The following is a 19,516-nucleotide window of genomic DNA, read 5'->3' on the forward strand; positions in this document are numbered from 1 at the left end:
ATTATCATCGTACGCTTCTTACCCAGCCGTTTAGGTTTCGCAGAAATTGCTTCGTTATCAAGAAACTCTTAATGTAGATTTTCTCAGTTGGTCCCGAATGTAATGTTGATAGTGAATTCGATCGGCATAAAATCGAATAATATCAATTTATCAATCAATCTGCTATCATCTCGATTGGAAAATGCGGAAAGTACTTTTATGCGGTGACTCAGCAGTTGTTGTTTGCGGCAAACAGAGAAATTGTTCATTAATGGAAATCTTTTGCAAAGTCGAAACAAATGAATAAAATGATAAATGCGCTGACTAACAGAACCGGAAAATGTATATATATGATGGCTCATTATCTTATAGTCTGTTGTCAGAGTATAATTGCTGTACATTGTACTATTGTACAACATTTGCTGTAATGTATGGCGATATGGGCTACGATAAATTTAAACGAACTGACAGGCTAACTTCTCCACTTTTGTTCTCTGAAGACTAAGTATAATAGCCGACTGTAATTACTTTATTAAGTATGTAATTGGTAATTCGACTATGTAAGCTTAGCGTTGCTCAATGCAATTACCGATGAAATGTTGAAGAAATTGAAAGAAAGGTTTTTCTGCTGTTAATTAGAACGCTTGCACTTGCTGATAGAGAAACTTATTTGAACTCTATGAAAAAAGATTAAATAATAGATGAGATTTCTTATGAGTAAATGTCTAGCACGTGAAAGTTGCTCAAACTAGAAAATCACTGATCACACTTTTAGACTTTTAATGCCAAATAAGATGGCCATATATTTAAGAATAAAAAAACAGAAAAAATTATTCTATTCCCACGAATATATGTCTGAATCCTAACGGAAAACATTCATTTATGAATCGAACGCTTAGTATTACCATACTATTAGACCAGTTGACTTGAACTTGACTCATAATCCAATGTTGACAATTCCTTGGCTTAAATTGTAGTTTTTCTGTTTAACTTCCGATATGTTTAGCAAGAAAATTTACTTTCATTTCAATACTTCCGAGAACTGACGTACTGACGTAACGAAAGATACATTTCCTTGTAGGGATTTGCTTCACACTTTGTTCTTGGGGTGGGGGAAAGGTTTAAACAATTCACGAAGAAATGCTGACGTGATTTATTGATGTCCTCATATTAAGTGGTATAACAATTGAGTCTGTTACTTCATTGTTTAAAAGAACTTTTAACATATTATTTCAGAATCTACTACTTCATTAATTTTTACCTAATTTGAGTATATAAGGCCGATGAATTCATGACTTATTTTCGGCGTGGTTGTCGATAACTGATGATACAAGCTTAGTCCATATGATTAACAACGCTTTTTGAATTTTGCTCACCAGTTCCCGTAAATACAAAATTTAAATGTACTCGTGGCATTAGGTGGCACATGGAAATAAATGCACTGACCTTCTGTTTTTTTTCTAAAGCAAGTTGAGTTGCATGCAAATATCTAACTAAATGATGACAATGAAATAGTAATATATGCGAAGAATTGCGAAAAATAGTTGTTTCAAATAGAAGTAAAGTTACAAACGAGCGAAGCGAAACATATCATGTGACAAAAACTACCACTTTTGCAATGTAGCATGTTGATCGACTTTTTATCACTAGTGACAAAAAGTGATATGAAAATCCTTTTTGATACTAGTGTAGTGATAAAAAGAGTACAATTGATGACCATTGAAATACTGCATGAAAAAGTGAACATTTTTCGATCGAATTGCAGAAACATCTTTTGTCAGTAACCATTTGTAAATTTATGAGTTCCGGTAATAAAATTGAAAATGAATCACACATCCTATTTACTAATGTCTAGCTAACGTTGGTAATGGCTTATTCTCAGATTATAATCTTCATAAAATACATCCAAAATACTTACGAACAAAGCGATTGAATGTTTAGGAAGCAATCCTTGGATTTTCAATAACACTGAAATATGGATATCTCGTTCCTTCACTGAACATACATCAAACCTCAAAATCGACGAGGCGTTTTCCCCGAAATAGAACATTTGAATGTATCATGTCACAAATAATAGTCATAATTGTGCGCCAAGATAAATATCAATTCTCAATAATGTAATAGCAAAAAGGGTTAAGGGTAAGAAAGGGATATTTCGAGTAATTATTTACGAATGTCTTAATTCAGATAAAGGGCATAAAAACATGTAGAACATTGTGAAGATGCTATACCATTGAAAGCCTAACTATAATAATTTCCAAGCTTATGATTCGGCTCTACATAATTTTATGAAATCATAATTTAGGTGACGTTCGGCAGGCGTGGTGGGAGATTTTCGTAATAATTTCGAAGTATTTGATGTGTACATTTCTCGTTCATTTTGGGAAGAATATTTATTTAACGCCAGTAGCTGTGTAATCAGGTCACACTGGTATGTGTTAACTATTTGAGAGCTCTGACCTATAACAAGAACTTCAAACAATCAAAGGGTGTAACACTTTAAAGAATCTACGCCATAATTTGACACCCCGCTACGTCTCCACAGAGCAACAATTTTGGTGGGGATATTTCAACCTTTGCGACGCATAACGTTATTGTAGCAAAAAGTTGTATGTCTCAAAAATGCGCAGATTTTTTCAGGAAGCTAATTTTGTCACAATGGTAGCACAGCAACGTATTTTGTCAACCGCTTTAAACTTGATTGAGGCACTTTATACGAATTGAATACTTTGCTCACTTATAAAAAATCGGTCCATTTGAGAGGCATACTGTAGAACAATTTTTAGCTCAGAATCATGCTTTGCGTCGATTAAAAATAACTTGTCTGGATGATCTCCGCCTAATTTAAAGTAAATCGAAATTTATTGCCAAAAATTAATTCGTCATCGTTCCTTGCTAATTAAATTTCGATATCTGCGTCAACAGTTTTTCCCAATTTATTCATTATGTTCTGAAAGCTTTCCGCATTACTGCTGTTTAAAAACGAATGGTGGTCGCCTTACCATCACTTAATCGGCAAGAGGTTTAATGAAAACTAACGACTCGTGTGGAGTTCACACTGTCGAATAACATGTTTTCCAATCAACACATCAAAATTTTTCAAATGCGACAATTCGTCTGGGTCACCCCACAAACGGTAATGAATGTAAATCGATTGCATTTGTTTGTTTTTGTTTGCGTCGACCAAACATGGATTAAAGCTCGGAAAATATATCAATCAAATATGGTAGATACGGATGGATATCCATTGAATGTAATCTACTTGTATACCGGAATATTCCTTGTAAATGGACTGTTGGCTGAATTGTCAATTAAATTGTGTGGTATTGCGGTGTTTTACTTGTGATATGTGATAGTTGTCGAACGTGTCATTGTTGAATTATTTTGGGTTTGGAAAGAGCTTAATTTCAGTTTTTGTTTGCACGAAATTCAAGTCTCTTGTGGGATATTACGCAGCATAATTTTCACAAAATCGCCTTATGACTTGAATGTTCTTGTTTGTTAGAAGAACGTCTGTGTGGTAAGATAATAACAACTCAAATATGAAGAAAATTTTCCCTGAACTGAATGCTGTATGGCAAAGTTAATTAAAGTTTGTGGCCAGTGAAGTAATAAAAGTAATTGTCCGTAAATTAACTAGACGGTATGAACGCCTAGTCCCAAGTTTTATATAACATTCTTATAATGATCTCCAGTATGTTGGTCATGGGCTATGTGATGTGAGTTGGTTTACTCTCACGTGCCGAAAGTTTGATAATATGCGAGATAATATCCAATAAACTTTGCTATAATTTACTTGACTTACTGGCCATATAAAACGCAAAATTATGTTTTCTCATGTCTCAGTTACAAAATAACTACTTCGCACCTTTAAAAGTGAAGAATTAGAATTTAGCTAACATTTCATAGACCGCAACAGGCACTACTAACAGGTACTAAGAATAGATTTTCCCACATTTTCCTGGATGTTCGTAAATTTTTTGGGAAAATCAATGGAAATATGGAAAAATTCTGGAAAATGTCGAAAAATTCAAGAAAATAGGGAAAAGAGTTTTCTTTAAAACAGTCACTGAACGGCAAGCAATCAGTAGTTTTTACTATGTGATCTAGTACTTCATTCAATCTAAGTATTTTCGATAGATTGGTTTAAAATCTTTTACTTCATTTTTTCGAATATGACTTTTGCTAAATAAGACCTCATTAGTCAGAGCTTGTCGTCTATTCCTACAATCGTTATCGAAAACAGATGATTATCGTCCCTAACGATCCGTAACGTCCGATCTTGACAAGGAAGAAATTTCCTTATGGTGATGCGCCTCTGGGTGTTATGAGAAATAGTCTCGCAGCTTGTCAGAAAGAAGTTGGTCAAAGTCTACTATATAGCTCTAAACGTTACTCTGACTCTGTTTAGCTCTCCGTTTACTTTACAACAATAAAAAAATGGGTGGAGTTTACATTGTTTGATCGTAAACGGATAGCTAAACGAGTGCCTAAAGGCCTTCAACTCACCAGAAAAATCTCATTATCACTAACAAGATTGTTTTCTCGTTGAGTCAGTCGAATCTCTGTGATATTTTACTGTACTACCATGAAAAGCTCATTACATTTACAAAATCGTTTTTGTCATATGGCCGTTATTCACGCTTACCGTCGGTCTCAAAGAAACATAAATAATCGTCAAAAGTCACTACGAACATACGAGTGAAACGATATGATAAACTCTACTTCAACATTTTTTGAAAGTTATGTTAGTGGAGATAAAAGTGCCTGCTTCCATAGTGAGAACATTTTTTTTTTCGTTCATCACGTAATCCTTTCTTTTAGAATGGGGTGCTCACGGCAAAATATACACTTTTTTGGAGCTATGTACAAAACGATGAGTTGGAAGGAAGATGTTCAACGATAATGTAAACAAAAACACAACAATGACGGGATGTAGTTACCACCAACCGTTTTGATACGCAATTACTGTTCCTTTTCCATTTGAGATTTCATTTTGACCGTTTTTTGTTTTCATAATTTCGTTTTTATATGAAACGTTTAACCCTGCGAAAATTCTTTAAATTAACAAAAAAAAGGCGATTTCGTAGAATTAACTCGTCAAATGATTATCGTTCATAAATATTTGATGAAAAGCTAAGCTTTTTCCCCGGTTATAATTTGCAAATGAGTTGCGTCGAGAAAAGAATTCCCAGTATCGGCCACGGCTTTACTTTTATCACAACTAGAAACGGATGAAGTCAATGAAAATGTACTGGCAGTTTAGCGAATTAAAAAGGAAATAATTCGGTAAAAAAGATGCGAAACGATGCGATTACTAGCTAAAATTTGTTTCAATAATAAAATTTCCTTTCCCGGTTATCGTATCCATCTTGTTCGTCAGTCGAGGCCGACCATATTTTCTCTTGTCTCGAAATTTGCAAAGTTTCCACTCGATTGATCGATTTTCCCATTCACTTTCAGACATTATTTTACAGGCAGTAAGCCATCCGTTTACTCATCTTTGTGTGTGCCTCGTTACGAGTTTGATTTTGTTCAAATAAACGAAGCTAACTAAACTTGTCTCATTAAGTGTACTTTAGCGATTTTCTGTGATTAAATTTCAATTTATATTTTTATGGTTGGTATGGCATAGTAGCGGTATTAGGTACTTTCATGATATTACCGATTTATTTAGGTATACTTCTGAAATTGAAAAGATTTCATAAATTCGACATTGATCAATTTGTACAACCGTCTTTAACATCAGCAGCAATTGACTCTTAAGAAGTCATCGTTATGTATGTGAGTGGGAGGGTAAGTGCTATCGTTGAAATAATTTCATTTTTTTGTTGAATGATTTGTGGTTGACATCATAATACGATATTATCTCCAATACATTTCAATGTTGCGAAACAATTTACTTGTCACATCAACAGTGAAACAATTTTAATGCATTCGATTATGAAGAAGAAGAAGAAAAAACGCAGAACTTTGCTAATCACCATGAATTAGCATTTTGGATCTGCAATCAATCGATCGCAAAAAAAGACTTTAATTTAACATAATTAAAAAGGAAAGGAAATACGTCAACAGCTTTCAAATAGGGTACTCTTTTGTATGAAAATGTTTCCCATTTTTTTACAGTGTCAAAATTTGTTATGGTACACTGTCCAGTTTCAGTACTCTATTTAGAATACCACTCATGCTTACCACTCGTGTACTAACAACTCAAACTACTCGAACGTAAATCTTTACAGGAACAAACAGTGGTTTTTTCTAAAATGAGTGCCAATGGGTTCAACAACTTTTGGAAATGACAGATCATCTGTTGTCTACAAGAGCTGCAAAAATAAGTCAGAACTTTGTCTAGAGTCCTTTTATATGATGTTAAAACGAATGTTTAGGCCAATGAAGTAAAAGATTATTTTTATTTAAAATTTAACGATATTTCCAACCAAAGAAGTAACAGATTTAATTGTCTTAATTATTGATTCGCCTGGGTTAAAGGAGAACACATCCGAAGACTAAACGTTTTCAATGTAATTGTCACTCTAAGATTTAGACTGAATACGTCATTGCATCTCACAAATCGTAATACCTTTTACGTATCCAAGGATTACATTTCCGTTAACAATTCATTGAAAAATAAATATTTTCCCATTTTAAGTTGTCACCGAACACATTTAAGAAAATTCTACTCTCAACCACTTCCTAGTGAATGAAATCGCATTGCTGTAGGTGACGATTTCATTTGAAATCTTCAGGCGTGGAATATTATTTCTTTAGACATGCGAAAGTTAGTTTCACTGTACAATGTACAACATGCACTTTTTACGATATTTTCCTCTACTAAAGATTATAACGTTGCTGTTTGCTTACTTAATCGATAGCAGAGAAGTTTGCATCATCATTTCTACATCAACAGTGGCACTCGTAACATAAACATGAATTTTTTACGTCTACTAATTCTGTTTTTATTATTATTTACGCTTCAATTACTAGCGAAATCTATTGATCAGAAGGTATATTGTGTTGTGTTTAAGTGATTTATTCGAAAATTTATTATTTTTTTTACATTCGTTTTATACCTCAATAGCAAAACATTCGTTCTGACGACAAAGTTGCTATTTTATCGTGCAGACACAAAAGGAGACGGTGTTATTAAATCGGAAGTGGGAGTTAGAAGAGTTGGAAATCGGTTGTATTGTGTGACGAAGCTTAATGAAGGCGAAAAAAAGTGTCTTCGATATTATAAGTCGGGAAACTCATTTCGCTTCGTCGTATAGCAAAAGTTGTGTTTTTCAAAGAAACAACTTTTAAGCATTGAACGCAGTTAAATTTTCCACACCATTTAGTACATTGTGAACGACTCCAGTGGGCTGAAATCTGTCATGAGGTAATAAAGAAATTCTCAACGAGGTAGTGCGTTATAACACTAAAAATTGATACGGACGCAAACAACATTCAAAAAAATTCCATGAGCTTGGGCGCGGTCAAAGTATGATTTACGAACAAATATGGGACAATAAATTTTATTCGTTGAAGTAGTCTCACTTTTTCTTTATGGAAAGTTTAAAATTTTAATTCTCGTCAAAAAATCTCTTGAAAGAAGCCAAAGAAATCATGGCAATGACTCAAATATCTGATATAATGCTACCTCCACAAGTACATAGATTAGTGCACAGTTTCGACTGATTTTTAAAAATTTTGGCTATTGACATAGAGAATCAGGTGCAAACCCCGATGAAATAAAAGACTTTTTATAACACTTTACGATATTTTAAACAAAAGAAGTAAAAGATTTGATGGTTTTATTTATCGATTCGCTTGCCGTTTGCAGTGGCTGAAACTGGAATATCTTTGCTTCTTAAGGAGAATTGCGGATTTCTATCGGCTGAGGGAAGAATGCACATAACTAATTAAATGTAGGTTGAATGGAGCATCAGAACACCAAACTTTTTCAGCGCAATTACTTGTAGGCTCTACAGTTTCGAATGATTTTCTTTTAGTCAAAGTATTGTCCAAGCATAACGAATCATCACTGTTAATTTTCACGGTTAACGAATCTGCTACTTCGTTAGGTTTGATTTTTTTTTGCTATTTAGGACGACGCATAACAAAGCATAACACATTATTAAGGTAAAACGTTATGTGCAACTCATTCTGTATGCTGGTTTTTATCGCACTTTCTCATTATTTGCGATAAAAACCTTTATACACCACACGGTTACATGGACCCTACGATACAAATCATATAAAACCAAAGCCAATCATAAAGCGAATTCTACATAAAATATCACAGCACAAGATTACGATACGTACTACGTGGATACCGCTGTGGAATTCAACATAAATTAAATTATGATTATAATTATGATTCTCAAACTGTAGAACACTTTTTCACTCATCAACATAAATCCACTTAGTTCCACAAAACGACCATACAAGTATCACATATGAATTACACGATTCAATCCTTCTCTTTATATGAGAACACACGCTCAGTGACATGCAAAATACTTACTTTATACGTAGTAACATGACGCAGCTTTGTATGGTTGGTAGATCTAAGTGGATTCGAGTGATGCTGTTAGATAGTGAAAAAAGAGTGCAGAATTAAGAGCATAGCAATTTGAAAACGGGTTTTAAATTAAAAATGAGTTACTTGCATCGTCTGTATTCAAAGTCGTCTATTTGTAATATAAAGTTTAAAGGTTCACTCTCTTTAAAAGCTCAGACGATAAGTCCTAGATACTTGAAATTTGAAAGTTAGTTTGAAAGGAAAAGTTAGGAAGAACACGCAATTTTTTTCGGTTTTTATTTTCATGCGCTATTTGACGCGTGAATTGTTGGAATTGTTGGGAAACATTTTTGTAACGCGTGAAAATTTGTGATGCGTGAAATTACTTTTTGGGTAAAGTTAACTTTAGCGAGTGAAAATAGTTTTTATGGAAAAATATGTTTTTTACGCGGGAAAATATTTTTGAACATTAAAAACATTTTTGGAAGAATAGTTTTGGAAGTTTTTGAGGCGTGATAATATTTTTTGTGAAAATTTTTTTTTGAGCGACTCCTGAAAATTTAGAAATCACAAGCGAAGCCCTAGTCACTTCACTAGCCTGTAATAAATTCTGACGAATATTATTTAGACATATGAGACACGTTGTACAATAATTTATTGAGTGACATATTTGATCGTCATAAAAAAAACCCTGTTAATTTCATCCTAATTCAACTGATTAAATGGATTGTAATTAATCATGGGAAACTTTATACGTAGCAACTGTAAAGCATGTGCTGAACTGTGATGGCTGGCTGCTGAAAATTGTACAAATTGTAAATGTAACAGTGACTGGGACAAATTCTAAGCAATTACATGGTGAAACTTTTCCAGTCGTTGTCGGTACAAACAAAATTACCACAAAATTTTGGTTACACAAAGTTATTTTTAAAGGAAAATAACTTTTCCGAAACACAGCAGCACACGTGTACACATTTAGGATGTTGAAAATGTTCAATCTAATTCGAGATCAGAAAATTCACCGAAATTTATTTCCACTTTTGGATAATGGCATTACGCAGCACAAACAAACAGGAAAAACTTTCGTGTTTACCTAATCTGAATAAACTTTTATCGAGAGAGAAAAACGTATATCACTGTCGAATGAAACTGTTGTCAATAATTTTTAGCCATTCGTACAATTTGGTGTCGCCGTATTTCATCTGGAAGATCCCAAGTGTTTATTTTCCTTTTTTTTCTTGTTTCCTTTTTTTGTATTTTTCCCTATTTTTTTCGATTATATTGTCGAATCGACCTTCTCTCGTACACAATAGTTCAAATTGTTACCGTTGTAACAATTTTTCATTTCATCCATTTCATCTTTCTGTAAAGTGTCAATGGTATGCCATTGAATATCGTTTATAAATACTTTTTGTATTGCGAATTTTTCTTTCTCCTTTATTTCCCTGATAGATTGTGAAATGAGTACAAATAATGCTTGGGGATTGGATGGCATTGAAAACAGTTGATTGTGTGCCACAGTCTTGAAAAGGATTTCCATTCTGATAACAAAAATATATCTATAACAACCTTAAAACAGAGATGAGCTCAGACGCAATATCCTTTCAAATTGTATCCAACCAGTAGAAAATCCCCATCCCATCCCCAGACGAGTTATACCTATGAAAGTAGTTCACCTTAGTCAAAACGATGAAAAGTTTATTTTATTTGGCATCTATAAGACATTTTTGTTGATAAAGGAGCACAAGGACTTCTTGAAACAGTTGGAGCTGCGGGACATTTTTTTAAAATTCTGTCAAAATGGGAAACAATTTCCTTTTGAGTTTCGTTGGCGTGTATCGATAGATATAGAAAACCCTGTAATAAATGAAAAGAACTTCGTTGACGTTGACAGACGATGTGGGACCGACGATATTTCGAACAGTTCAGGTGATGCAGGTTCGTGCAGCATGGTTAGTCTTCGATCCATCTACATTGATAAAAATGACGAATTTGACCCAGCGATTATTATTCAATTATATCCAAAAAGCATATTTGACCTTTGGCCTTGACCTCATTTCATCTTTTCAATAGAAGATATACATTTTATGACGTTTTAAAAGTCAGAATTCAGATTGATTGAATTAAGAAAGATTAATATTAGGGAAGAGTCATAGTTTGCATAGGGCAGGCAATGAATCACCTTTTTTTCTCGAGAAAACGGAACACTATAACAAAAGCGAAGCTATGATTTCGTTAAATCACACCTACAATTAATTACAGATGGTTTCCCGCAGCACCCTACAGAAAACGTAATTAAACTAAAGTGGAAATAGTAAAAAGTCACTCTCGAAAAAGGCTTTATTTCTGAAGTTTTCTCCAAATTGTAAACGAACGAGCACGTCAAATAATCTTTAAAATTCCCATTGCTCCAATAAAACATACACTTTTTTCGTACGTGCTCACAGGAAATGTGTTTTTTCGAATTGTCGAAAGTGGACGTTAATGTCTTATTTGACATGGCATTGTACAACTGAATAGCTTTTTAAGTTGGAATACTTGTATTCAGTGAGCATACTTTCGGGTCCAGCAATATTTCTAATTGAACAAAAGGCAATCTTAATGTTTCCTCAACTAATTATAACAAACATCTTCGCTCATTCCACCAGTAGTCGTGGGTAGCTCTACATTTTATCGTCTATATTATTTCCAATCTTTCTTTTTTAATGTTACAGCTCGTGAAACGTGTATTCTGCTGAGAACAGTGCTAAAATTGTGCACACTACATCTTCTGACTCTTCAACCATACAGCAAACCATTCAGACGCCCATTATCACATTTAATATGGCTGAGTCGAAGCGAGTGCACATTGAAAAAGCACAGAATTTTATGCGACAATATCGTGATCCGGAATCCCGTGAATTAAAGAAACTATCAGCAAACCAGGTGAGTTGGTGTTTTAAAGAATCATACCATTGAATAGTCAGTGGTTGACGCTCCTTGTCAATTTTAAAATTGTTCTGAAGAAGAGCCAAAAAAAAAAGTTAAATGACCGATTTGACTCATCGGCTGTGCACTTCAATGCTAAAATTACATTTCATTTTTTTACAGTTTATGGATGTTTGGAGTCATTACGATCGGGATGGTGAGTATATGTGTGAATAGAATTTTATTGATTTCTACACAACCATTCCACGGCCACTGCATTCATTTGCAATCGAAAACATTTTTAAATAATTTATCTGTCTGTAGGGAACGGATACATTGAAGGAACTGAACTTGATGGGTTTTTAAGAGAATTTGTTGCCAGTGCCAATGCAACGGATATTAGCCCAGAGGTTCGTATATATGATAAATTCTGAATATATTTGTTTGTCGCAACGAGAATATATAGCCCGGAAGTGTATAGTTTTGTAATATCCTTTGTAATGCACATCAATATATCTTCCACTATTGTCACACAGTTATTCTGGAATAACAACGGCACAAAGTCTGTCTTTTCTTAATCGAGTTTGATATTTTGAATATTTTGGGTTTATAAACAATATAATTGAAAAATATGAAATTTTAGGGTTGAACTCGCTGTCAATGTTTAAAATGAAATTCGATTTTTGATTTAGGATCTCTCGGAACACACATTGGTAGAGTTGAAGTCATGCTTCATGGAAGCGTACGACGACAATCAGGATGGCAAAATCGATATTCGAGAGGTAAAATTAGATTTAATTTGTAGACGTTTTTCGTCCATTTTCATATTACACGTATTTGCTTTTACACTCCAATTCGACGTAATTTATTGAATGTTTTCCGTTGATTTATCTATGATCAATATCATTACTTAGTGACTATTTTTGGGGTAAAAGTTTTTTTTTAAATTTTACCTTATTTTTCTTAATTGTCACAAAAACTATTTTTGGAAAAATGTTGGAAAATACAGGAGAATGTGGGAAAACGTTTTCTAAAAAATCTCTCCGATAATAGACCATGTGAAGTATAAAAAAGCTGTAATTGAATGTGACTAAAAGGATATCCAGATCCATTCCAATTCATTCTAATTGGATTCTTGCTAAGATTCTAAAAAGCGGGATGGCATCGGGAAGGCAAGAATATTTTTCAAAAATTTCTATAAAAAAACTATTTTTTCAATGGTTTTCATGGTAAATCTTCTTTTTGTTGAAATGTGAAACTTTTTTCTCAAAATCGCACACGGTCTATTGTGGAATTCTACTTCTTAAATGAAACACCTTGTTATAGTTATTGAATCTTCTACTTTTTTGACCTAAGTAGCTTCAACATAATCTTTTACTTCACCATTTTTAACATGAAATTTGCTATATAAGACGCCATTACTAACAGTTCACCGATTATTTTTCCGACAATGTCGATAGCAGATGAACCAACAAAAGATTTGAAAGTAGCGCAGATTCACATATTTTGAAGTAAAAATATTCCAAAAAAAGTCACCTAATTTCCCTGACGATATCCAGAACTTCGAGAAAATTAAAATATCTAAAAGTTTTCATTGAGTCAAATTTGTTTATATTTTTTCTCAACAGTATATGATTCTTTCCAGTTTCCAGTTCGCCGTTTTTTTGTGGAAAAATCGGGAAGTCTAGAGGATTATTTACAATAATCTGTTTTGAGAGTATCAGCTGAAAAATTGTCACTAGTCTTATTGGCTGGATGACTTCAAAATTACAGTTCACAGAACATTTTACAGACTGCAAGCATACATGTCGAATCTATTACTGATCTAAGTATATTCAACAGATTGATACAAAAGCTTTTACTTCGCTTGTTTCAACGTGAATTTTGCTGTAAAAGATCAGAGCTTACATATTACTTTTGTCGTTGTTGCCGATAGCAGATACCAGATGTCCATAAAGTTCGACATTGGTGTGTGAATATCACGTTAGGTCTTCGGTTCTTATATTTGGTTTGGGGAAATAATACCGAAATGGTCGTGATATAGGAGTCTTTTGTGCTTTCATCTTAATAAGAGCACCACAAATTCCTTAAAACAGAATTCACAAGAACGCCCAAGTTTGATTCCCGGATAAACACCGGTCGAAGAGCACAGTTCGATAAGAAAAACAGATAAATGTATCTCTATTAGCATTCTATATCGAAATACCATTAAACTGAAATATCGATCGAACTTGATCCACATACTCAAGCTTTTCAAGCTTTTTTCTTTGAACTTGAGAATAGTCCAATTATTTTTCGGCAACTGAAGTAGTTTCAACCCATAATCTCATATAGCTATTTTTCGGGGTATGTCTTTTTTGTGGGCCGGTTTCTTTCGGCTATTCTATTCAGCATTTCTAGCATTTTTTGGCCTCATTTCAATTCAACTTTATCTTGACTAAAAGGAAAACCGTGAAGCAAAAAAACCATATAACAATCATAGCCCGAACAAAACTATTTAATAAACTATTTTTAAAAAAATGCAAATTTTAATGGGCATGCAAGGTTCAAACATTCGTTTCATTGAAATTATTTTAATATTCAATCTATGCAGTGAAAATAGTGCCCGAATTTGTCTATATGCAAATCGTTAAATAGAGTTTCCACATTCGAACCATCAATTTAAATGAATTCAAAATGTGTACGCTTCCAATTACAACTAATTTAAATAAATGAAGTACGAGTACCATATTTCCACTCCAACATATCTACACGTTTATTTAGCGTGTCCGATAACGAATCATTTCAAAAGGATATAATTTCATTCAGTGCTTCTATCTGCATTATCATGTCTACCTCAAAACTCTCTCACCCATCGTGTAATTAAATTACTGCATTTTTTTTCCAACTTTTACTGTATCCCGCAAAAAATATAACAAAAACATGCCTCGCCAAATAAACATACAATCCACAAACATGGAAATTAATTCACTTCAAAAAAATTTATTTAAAACGACGAAAAACTCATTCAAAGGTACATATGTGTGCATCTGCTTGCATTTGGCATTGATTTGGAGCTGAGCCAAATGGAATAATATTTTTCATTTAATCAACCAATAATTTTCGGTCACTGAACGATTTCGCAGTTAGATGCATGAAATGAATACTGCATCGTAACTGCTATTATAGTACTGTGTGTGTGGTTCAAGCTTGAGTGACATTGCAAAAAAAAACACACACAGATTGTGTCACACCGAAATGGATATTTGGGTGAATTTATCATGCACATTTTTCCCATCATTTTCACACCAATGAACGAGATTTTCTGCTATTTGTAATCGCGTTATCGCATATGTTTTGCTGTAAAAAGTGGTCTCATAGTCTTTTCAAAGTTTTTTTTTTTCTGTGCGGAAAGACATTTTGTGTTTCACTGCATGACTTCCGGGAAAAAAATGTTTCTCGTTTTGGCTGGGAAGGGGTGTTTGTTAAATTTTTTTAATTAACTTTATGGCTTGATGGATCTGTTTATACCGACTGTTATGGTTGGGGAATAGCAGTGAATTTTTTTTTGTTGTTGAAAGAGGATGTCGACTATTCAGTAGTCAGTGATATATTAACTGATTCGGGAGTCTTGTAAAAAATCGTTGCAAACGGATGATGTAAAGGCCAGGATTTTTTAGGAAGATAGTATATTACATCACTAGGATCAAAAAGGTGTGTTTTAGACCCATTAGGTAAAGGGATGGAGTTTTCTAATAACATCAAATTTGACGATATTTGTCACTGCAACTTGACTTTAAGCCGAATATTCGGATGTTAAACCACTGACTTTGAACGGCTATAAAAGTCCACAGGTAAATCGAAACTTGGGAAGATGGGATTTGTTCGAAACTGCAACAAGTGCACCGTAATACTTCGAAAAATTAAATTGAATTTTATCATTCTGTGAAGGAAGTCTATCAGGTGAACACTAATCCCTAAAACAAATTTTACCTGCTCGGCAATATTAATAGTGGTTTAACAAACGTTCTCCGTCGACAAATTACAGTTTAGCAAACTAATTTATTTTTTTGTTAAATTCCGCAGTCGTTTTAAATAAAACAAAGAATTGCTACTGTAGAACTCATCTTAACCGATACCACATTCAATTGTCGCATTGACATGCAATATTTTAGCTTTCAAGTACCTGAGTGCTCTAATCTCGAAAATAAATCCTCTTTCAGTTGGCGCAACTTCTACCGATGGAGGAAAACTTTTTGCTGCTCTTTAGATTCGACAATCCACTCGAATCAAGTGTTGAATTCATGAAGGTACATAATACATATCTTACAAACGTAACACCAATACGATATTCCGACCCACAAAAAAACGCATGATTTGGCACAGAAATGAATTTTCCAATTAATTTTCTTCTCTTGTTTTTGGGAAAATAGATTTGGCGCGAATACGACAGCGATAACAGTGGATACATTGAAGCCGACGAATTGAAAAATTTTCTACGCGATTTATTACGTGAGGCGAAGAAAATCAATGATGTTTCTGAGGATAAACTAATCGAATACACCGACACGATGGTATTGTTTTTGTGTTTTCTCTTTTCATTTTGCTATGAATTGGTTTGATCAAACGGAATGTTCGGATTTAAATAAATTTTTCTTTTCGGTGCTGTAGCTTCAAGTCTTTGACTCGAACAAGGATGGACGGCTACAATTATCGGAAATGGCAAAATTGCTTCCGGTCAAGGAAAACTTTTTGTGTCGTCAAATTTTTAAGGTGAGTTTTCGCACTGTTTTTATTTCATTACAAAATCCACTTTGATCTTTTAAGAGCCAATATTGCGTTGACATATTAATTGAAATGGAAGTTAGGTTTACATCTAGCCTAGGTACGGAATCGAATTAGTTATAGTTGATTGCTATATAGGTCAACGCAATATTTTGTCTATAAAATCAGTGAAAGTAAATTTCGGTTATGGTTGATATGGTTGATATGGGTGACCTGCGAAAATGTTGGAAAATGTAGAAAAATATTGAAAAATGTTTTCCCAAAAATAGTCTTTATAAAAAGACAGAGAAATGATAAAAGAGGGAGTTGCTGCCACGTAGCGCCATCTGTTATCATTTCTCTGCAAAAAGGAAACCAGTAACTGCGCATCTAAAAATTGTCGTAGCATCACTTATCACTAATGGAAATTTGACTAAGAAAGTTGAGCGACACTGGGAAACTTTTTTTTATATTGAAGAGAAATGTGAAATTCGACATGTCTGTTTTGGTAGTTGTTGTCGTTTGTAAATGATTCCACACAAAATTTGTTTAACAAAAGGAAATCTAGATTTTTCATTTTAGTATTTCATTCTTGATACAAGCCTAACCAAAATTCAGAAAATAAAACTGTAGATTTTCATTTGTTTAATGTACTTAGAATAAATTACAAACGACATCAACACACGAATGTCACTTTTCTCCACTGTAGAATCAATTTTTCTACCTACTTTTTTTCCGAAACATTACCATTACTACGGTGGATTTACTTTCACTGTACCTATATATACTACCCATTGGAAATTCATATATTTGCCTGATTTATTAAAAAGTCTCAACGTGTGTGAACTTTGCATTTTCAACAAATTTTTTGCACAATTCTTTAGATTGACTAACAAAAAATTTAAAACAATTAAAACAACAACAACAATAGTAACACGCGCCCAAACATTCAAAATTTGCACTACTAGACAATGTGTTCAATTTTATAACGAAATGTAAAAAAATCAAACAAAAATCTACTACATCTGAGCTTTCGTTTCCAAACAGCATTTCCTTATTGAGTGGTAAACCATGCGAGAAAGAACAATGTATGTCTCCTCTGAGTTGACCTCCTCCTCCTACATCGACGTAGAAGGGGACGTTTTGTGTACAAGAAAATTTTATATCCGCCGTTGTGATCACTCGAGTGTCTTAACATGGTTTTTTACGACGTAGAATTCGACCGACTCCGGCGAACAGAGAAAAGGTTTAAAATATTCGTCTCGGTCGGTTATTATTTGGTTCGTCAGTCGCTCTAGTGATAGCTCTATCGATAAACAAACGGCTAATCATTTGTTATCGATGGAGCGACAGAAATAAGCCATGATCTGCCATCACGGTGGTCTTAAGTAATAAAATTTATGCTAAAACGAATGAAGTAAAAGATTTGCAGCAAACATCAAAGGTAAAAAGAAGATGAAACATATTTAATCAGTATTTGATGATGCGGTTGCCGTTTCTTAATAGATTGTAAATGGAATGCTGTTTAGAAAATACAAAATTTAATTTTGATGAGACGCTTTGCTATTACTTCTTTTTGTTAAACCGTTTGTGCACAACGTTATTACACCTTGTTTGTACATTCTGTGTACACTTTATGTGTACTTTGTGTGCACTACATGCGTAAAACAAATGCAATCTGTGTGATTCTATAAACGCAATTTGCGAACTCTCATCGACCATTTTGCACTTAATTCATGTGGAACGTGAATGTGAATTAAAACTTACATTGTTCCATTTTTACGCACCGTTTTGGACGTTTGTTAATCAAATGGCACAGTCATTTTATCCCTCTGGACGTAAAAACATCTGAGATTTTAACGCACATCATGAGAATCAACCTACTCTTGCAATACTCGTTTGTAAGTGGCTATGTGAAAGTCAGAAACATTTACGAAACAAAAAACGGCGGAAGAATTACTCCCCATTAGATGCTGAATTTCCTTAGGCATTATATCCATTGAAGCTTACATAACTACCACGATTCCATGGTAACTGACTATACAGTCTCAACACAACAGGGTGGTTCGGGTATTTTAAAGAATGAAAGATTCGATTTTCTTGTGGTTCTACTAATTAAGGTTTTGATCTCCAGGTAACAAGTTTCAACGAACCCACAATACATTTTCGTTCAATTCGTTCCAACATTTTCAGGAATGTATGAACAAAATTCTCCATGTTAATTTGTGGTTTTATTGAGTAGTGTTGTAACGTAAATTCCGAATGGAAATAATACAAATTAGTTCGGTGTTCATATTCCTTGATTGTCGTAAATGAATTGAGGCAATAACGTAAAATCATACTAAGCCAGCTTCGATTCGAAATGTACGAGTTTTGTTGTAAATCGTTGAATTTTAGAGCACTCTCCAACAATCTGATAATGAAGTTAAATCGTAAAGCCTGCCACCACTATACAGCTTCCCAATGATACACCAAAACCGCATTATTCTCTGTAGTCAAGGCTACAAATTGTTCCGGATATTACAATGTGTGTAAATGTTTACATAATGTTCATGGATGATTATCGGGACGATAATACTTTCCGAAATCTGAATGTATCGATTGCTTTCAAATGAGAAATAAGCCATCAATAGCGGTGAGGAGGAATAGTGGATGTCGTTGCTCCATTCTAGAAATAGTTATGTGCAATGGCTCAAAAGTTAAAGATATTGGTTTAACGACCTGGTGTAGACGTGTAGCGTATTTAGCACACGGCAAAGATCTTAAGTGGAAATTATCATAAAAATTAAATAATCAAGTTGCTTCTAAATTTTATGACAGCACTTCAGAAGGTTCAATCCCTAAAATGGAGCTTCTGTAGTTAGTCAAGAAACACCGAATCACAGGAAAACACATACCAAAAAAAAAAATCGAAAAATTACAAACTTATCATAGCAGGACGTGATAAAGTCGGTATTAAAGCGTTTCTCTTAAAACCATGTATTATTGGTCATTGAACCAGGCAAAATGCTGCAACGAACATAAAACTAATGGAAGTTGAGAAAGTTTTGAAATTTCTGGAATTTATGGAATTGAATTTTCATAGAGAAATCTTCAGGGTGTGTTCGGTGTTTGTATATTGTATTGCGGTTACTCATTGCTTAATATTAAGCTAGTTACTTCACATTCTGCCGAACCGGACATTGTAGTTCTAAGTTTGCGTCGTAGAAATTGCATTAAATCCATCTATCTGTACTTACCATTCGCTTCGTTAATTATATAGTAGTCACCAAGGATTATCTGAATATATTATAAAAGCAAAACTTTATGAGAATTATATCAAAAGGGGATGTAATTATGAAATTCTCTTTGCATTTCGAATAGTTATTTTCTTTCGACTTTCTT

At 33.7% G+C, this 19,516-nt stretch overlaps 1 protein-coding gene across 2 annotated transcripts in view; it reads left to right on the top strand.

The window, feature by feature from the left end:
• LOC119070999 (calbindin-32) overlaps positions 1-19,516 on the top strand; it is a 90,116-nt gene that overhangs the window by 54,077 nt on the left and 16,523 nt on the right. For both annotated transcript variants that reach the window (XM_037175592.1, XM_037175593.1), the window contains exons 3-9: positions 11,197-11,407; positions 11,573-11,606; positions 11,714-11,799; positions 12,082-12,171; positions 15,592-15,678; positions 15,802-15,942; positions 16,040-16,141. In XM_037175592.1, the coding sequence (XP_037031487.1) occupies positions 11,306-11,407; positions 11,573-11,606; positions 11,714-11,799; positions 12,082-12,171; positions 15,592-15,678; positions 15,802-15,942; positions 16,040-16,141 (642 nt within the window). In that variant the 5' untranslated portion in view covers positions 11,197-11,305. The remainder of the gene's footprint in view (positions 1-11,196; positions 11,408-11,572; positions 11,607-11,713; positions 11,800-12,081; positions 12,172-15,591; positions 15,679-15,801; positions 15,943-16,039; positions 16,142-19,516) is intronic.

Source organism: Bradysia coprophila (assembly GCF_014529535.1).
Source record: "Bradysia coprophila strain Holo2 chromosome IV unlocalized genomic scaffold, BU_Bcop_v1 contig_106, whole genome shotgun sequence".
Taxonomy (NCBI): domain Eukaryota; kingdom Metazoa; phylum Arthropoda; class Insecta; order Diptera; family Sciaridae; genus Bradysia; species Bradysia coprophila.